Below are 6,121 nucleotides of genomic sequence, written 5' to 3'. Positions count from 1 at the left end.
TGGTTATACAACTATATTGATAGCATACCAAAGACGGACACACTACAGCACAGAGGAAGCAAGCCAAGCAACACTCAGTAATATCCCGTAGTAATTACTAAGGAGACATTAATTTTAACATTATAGTCTTAACCATTAAACTATGGTATGTTACATGTTATCCTTTCAAAAAAAAAAAAAAAACACACTAAAGGCGTAAGCACTAAGTAAGCCACATTGCATATTATCCTCGGTCCTCACTAAATTTTAAAACAATAAAATTAATATTGAATGAAAAAATTGGATTAGATCATGACATTCATGCATAAGAGTAAAAAAGTTATTCATACAATGACCCGGGGCATCGCCTAGGCCCATAATCTAGTTATTCCACAAAAGTATACAATGACGTTATCCACAAAATCAGCATCAATGATAGACAAATGTAATAAAGAGGGGGGAAAACCACAAAATGAAAGTTTAACAAAAATAGGACAGCATCAACAAATAAACAATCAACTTACAAAATTAGGGCAAGTGTGATAGTGAACAACTGAACAATACTTATTAAATAAAACAAAAAAATTGGTGATAGTGAACATTTACTATGTCCTATAGCAAATATCAATCACAGCAAACTTTTTAAAATAAGCTAAAATTTTAACGCAGCGTAAACAAATATCTGGAAAGGCTAGCAATCAATGATCCAGCAAGATTCAAGATAATAAAAAGTTGTCTTTTCTGTAATGCACGCTAGCATATGGACAAATAAACTCATCTAGAAACGGGTAATATTTGATCAAACTTGCTGATATTAATTGCAATGGCCAACAAGCAAAATAGGACAGCCATATTAAAAACACTAACCAGGCAATCAAACCTCACATAATCCTGGATGCTGGAGACGACAACCGCAACAGAAGCAGCAGAGCTCCTTTTGAATGGCAAAGCACGGTCTAAATGTAACAGGTTTGCCACTTGAAAAAAAGAAAAGAAATTGCTTCTACATTAACCCTGAATAAAACATTTAACAAGGGAGAAGAAATAGGAAAGTGACATGCAATATGAACACAAATACAACAAGGGAGGCAAAAATATGCAAATGGCTCACCACTAAGATGGCAATAAGAAAAAGGACCTGCAGGATGGAATATGCAAGGATCCTTATATGCCCCAGAATCTTCTCCACGACATAATCTAGGTTAAGCCAAGTCATGCCTCTTCAAATTTTGGCCAGTGATGGTACTCTAACAACTACCCCTTCTCTTGGAATCTTTTATTATGATGCTCCAACTTCCTCATTGATTATCAAAGAGTTTCCTTTCTATTACCAGACCTTCAAGGGGGCCATAATTCAATGTCTTTATCTACTTCACTGTAGTAAATGATTGGACATGGTATTTTGGCATCACTTGCCTACAAAGTCTCTCGATTTGCACAAAAAGTTACACATTTGAATAGATCAAATGTACACATTCTTGTCCCTAACTAAAATAACTAGTAGAAAACTCTTAAACGACAAATACATATAAAAAATATGAAACCATATTGGTTTAACATTACCACCTAAAAACAATTTGAGCTTCCATGTCATGAGCTAGGTTACTCAGCCTCTTCTACTCACCTCAAGGGCTCAAGTAACCGTGTGACAATACCTCAACCCTCAAACATGGTTATGGACACTTTGACACTTCATTTTGGGTCAAAAACATGGAATACTTTCAGATATTAATAAAGTTGAACAAATAGAAAAAACCACATTGGACATGAGTACCAAGCCTGAATAACACAAGTCATAAATCTAACATCATAATTAAAAATGCAGAAATAGTATTGGTTGTACATTAATACATAAATAGGCACTTAAAAAGAAATTCTTGATGTATTTCAGTACTTCAAGGATGCATATATGAGAGAAGATCCATGACCTCTTCCACATTAGGGGCGCAGTCAATAACCATGTTTTGATGAAATGGAAACTATGACAATCGTACATGTGTCTGCTTGGTTATTAGTCATTCAACACTAGTACCCACATACTATTGTCTTTTTGTAGCACTATTAATCATATCAAGCATCCCCATGTCTTTTAATAGAGTATAGTGTCCATAAAAAAAACATACTATAAGTTCCGCCAAGGTAGGGAACCACAGCTTCAATGAACAAGCGCCTCGGGTTTCAGGAAGGAGCTTTTAATTGTGAAGGCAAGCCACCTATATAGCTAGCAATAATATGGTATTTCAAAACTTCAAACCACAGATTATATAGCTATCTAGTCAAGTTAACTTATTACTTCATGTTGAAATAAAAAAAGAGTAAGCATGAATATCGTAATTATAGGTTTACAGAGCATACTTTCAACAATGGCAATGTAGTATTAGGTTTACAGAGCATACTTTCAACAATGGCAATGTAGTAATAAAACCAGTAAATAGTTTTTTTATTAAAACATTAGTTTCACATTTTGTTCCGATAACGTCAAGAGAAAACATTATGTAGGTCAACTTCTTAAGTTCAATCTTCTATGGCAATGTCAACCAAAGTATTATTAATAGATCCGTATCAGCTAAATCATACACCCTAAGTGTCCAAGAGATTGCTCATGAACATGTTGATGGTATATATTTAGGTCTAACTTTACTTTGACCTTCATCTCATTAAATTATAAGAAATAAAAATGTCATCCGAGCCCGTCAAAATAAAAATGTCATCCGAGAAATTGTTGGGTTCTTTTCAATATACTTCCGTTCAAAATTGCAACATGATTACGCTTCCCAAAGCACAATTTAAACCTTATATGTCTTTAATTATATAGCAATAAAAACTATACAAAGTTGATACCATGAAAGTACATATCAAGAAAGATCCAACAAGAGTCTACATAACTACATTGTCCCTACCAAAATAATCACAATATGTGATTAAAGAGAAGTGCTTAGATCGTGTTAAAAGTGCACCTATTAAAAGAGCAAAGCAAGTATATATATAAAATATCAACTTTTTATACAAAAATGGAGATGATGATTTAAGATTTGTTTCAGAGACCATTAAAAGTCAAATGGACCAATTTTTAAGGGGCGAAGGGAGTACATATCCTTTATCTAGACTCTTCCTTCAAAAGATGGGGAGGTTTTATGATATTAGTGATTGAAAAAGCATAATATATATAGAGGATAGTAAATAAGCAATATAAGAAACGTAAACAATAACCGATGACTACTGTGACTGAAAGTCAGAATGACCTAAATGCAACATGAATCAGAGCAGCGAAGATGTGTAAGTTGGACACAGGCACTCAGCCATGCAAAATTGCAAACCCTTATCGACAAATAAATAATCTCTTTTTGGATATACATGACCACATTTCCATAGCTTTCATTGCTCATGATATATATAATTCTTAAACAAGTCAATATATGAGCCCAACATTGCAGGAATAAAGCAGGATTCCAAGTCAAGGTACTTTCAAATATGTTCTTGCAGCACAATTATATTCCAGTTGCTGGAGGTCTCTTATATGCATCAACAAAGAGAAGCACGTTATACACTATCAAGAGCTATGTCAAAATGATTAGCCCATCCAATTTCAAATTTAAAAAGTAAAGACTTGAGTAAACTAGAATGTTGCTCTGTAACCTTCTTTTTATCCTCTTGATCCCAAAAGATAAAACTAAACTAAATAATGACTCTTGCCTTCACAAACTCAGCAAATCAGAACTAAAAAACACCAAGTACTTCATTCTGAAACTGTCCAGTATCATCTAAATCACATCTTAATGGATTATACACATTGCATATTTTTCAGTTATTCAAAAAGCACAATGTTGGCATTCTAGCTAAGGTAGCATGGATCGATGAACAATCAGACCAATTTATCTTTCAACAACTTTGAATCAGTATACACTTATAAAGAAGCCATGACTCTTTTTTTGTCGAATTAATGAAGATAAGATTTAAGCTAAATCAGTGTATCCAATTACAAGAAAATAAGACACTAAGGTACACATGTGTATTTTCCAAGTACTTGTCATAAAAGAACATGAATTTCAATCAGAAAAGAATCAAAGAACGGACAACAGATTACAAGAACAGCTAACACATACATACCTCCACAACTTGTGGATAAGCCATCCCTAAGAGTCCAACTATCATCAGCAAACAAGAATATCTCTTTGAGACCAGCTCTAGCTGCTAGTTTCCTAGGAAAAAGTATACAATGTCTGACGAACGAACGAACCTAATTTACAACTCAGTCGTATCCAACGGTGTCTCCATTGCATCCTTCAAAATTTGCTCAGCCCTTCTTTTCTTTTCGTCATTCTCATCATCCCGCTCAAATAAAACAGAAATCTTCTCACCACCTTTAGTTTGAGCAACTACATTCTTACTCGTACGCAAAGACTTCCTTCCACTACTGAACTTAAGCCGCACAGTTGGTCTCTCATCCAAACTGACTTGTTTATCCATCTCCTTAATCTCAGAAACCTCATTTCGTGCGGTTTCAGCAATTGGGGCATATGTATCCATCACATTTACATGATGAATTCCGTCCCAATGCCTTGAAGGGAATTCAACCGAAGATACTGCCTTCTCCCCATAAGCAAAAGGAGGAATCAAATACGGGTTCGTTAAAACTGCTTCAGAGCCATTATTATCAGCCAATTGCTGCTGCTGCTGTTCCTGCTGCAGCAGCTGCTGCTGTTCCTGTTCTTGCTGCTGCTGATTTTCCTTTTCTTGCTGCTGCTGCTTTTCCTGTTCTTGCTGCTGCTGCTGCTGCTGTATATTCATCAATTCAGCTTCTTCCTTCTTACGCGCTTCTTCCTGCGCAATCTCTTTGCTATGTCCATCAGTCTCTCCCTCTCCCAACCCCGGCGACTCTCCTCGTGGTTCCGAAAACGGAAACGCAGGCAACCACGGCGGAATATGCTCAGGAGGATCCTTCCCCATCTGCAAAAAACTAGAAGGAGGATTCCTCCTCTCCCTTGAAACTGGAAACCTAGGTAGTGAAAACACAAATGGAATTCCCTCAACTAATCCTACATACTGACTAATCTCTCGAACTATACCCGATTTCGCAAGCGAACGATGAACATCTGAAGCACCCGGAAACCCCTGAATCGAACCCAAATCCTCTAACCCTCGAATCACATCAAATACATTACATTCAGACCTACCACCTTGATTAGCATAATGATTCGAAGTCTTACCAAGCTCCTTCATGTAACGCACCGCAACATCGGCGAACGCTTCGAGCGCCGAGTGCTGAAAACCATGAAACCCTTCATTCTCGCAAAGCTGAGCTACCGCAATCTTCGCAATCGTTCGCACAAAATCTTCGTTTCCTGCTGGTTTTCTTGTGCTCTGCTGCTCAAATTCTTTTCCAATTTCTTTACCTCCATCGCTCATTTCAACAGCAACTCATTCATATCAACATTTACAATCTTAAATTCGAATTCATCTCGAGAATTTGGAACCTTTTTGGAGCATCTTTGACGATTAAATCAAAGAGTTTCGACAATCTTGAAGGAAATTCTAGGGTTTTGAAGCGATTGGGAAGGTGAAATCGATGAATTTGAGTGTGATTAGCAGGAGAATGTGATGGATTTGAAGAAAACTGGAGTGTAAAAAGCCCTAGCAGAACCCCCTAAACTAAGATCGAGCAAGAATATAAAATTGAGAGCGAGGGGGAAATGGCGAGTAATTTCGATTTTTTTGAAGCTTTTTTTATAGGCTCGCAAATCGTAATCAAGCATGCATAAAACATAACAAGTGTTATTCAACTTCCCCTTTTTTTATTAATAACTTCTCTATTCCTAAATAGTTGACACATTTAAATTTTTCCATTGATCATTGTCTTTTTTATAATGTAACTACATTAAAATCCTGTACAATGCACGATTTTAAATATTTTTTTATAATAATATTACAAAATACTACATAAAGTATATAAAACATATTCAGAAATATTTCATTTATGAAATACAATTGCCAAAGTGGAAAGAAAATATCATAATTCCTAATTCATAAGGTATATTTAGTTTGCTTATAGTTACTAAGTCGGAGGGGTTAGTTGAGGGGTTACTTGGTCCGGTCAGGGGTTACTAAGTCGAAGGGGTTACTTAAGGGGTTACTAGGGGGTTAC

The 6,121-nt window shown here is 35.9% G+C and overlaps 1 protein-coding gene across 1 annotated transcript; it reads right to left on the bottom strand.

The window, feature by feature from the left end:
* Positions 1 to 3,966: 3,966 nt before the first annotated feature.
* Positions 3,967 to 5,689, bottom strand: LOC145555877 (transcription initiation factor TFIID subunit 8-like). Its single transcript, XM_081617590.1, has one exon. It carries the CDS (start codon positions 5,383 to 5,385, stop codon positions 4,222 to 4,224), a length of 1,164 nt encoding a protein of 387 aa, XP_081473716.1. The 5' UTR covers positions 5,386 to 5,689; the 3' UTR covers positions 3,967 to 4,221.
* Between the last annotated feature and the right edge of the window lie 432 nt (positions 5,690 to 6,121).

Source organism: Chenopodium album, chromosome 8 (assembly GCF_948465745.1).
Source record: "Chenopodium album chromosome 8, dcCheAlbu1.1, whole genome shotgun sequence".
Lineage (NCBI taxonomy): Eukaryota > Viridiplantae > Streptophyta > Magnoliopsida > Caryophyllales > Amaranthaceae > Chenopodium > Chenopodium album.
Note: the sequence above shows the minus strand (reverse complement) of the source record. Positions and strands in the feature narration are given on the sequence as shown.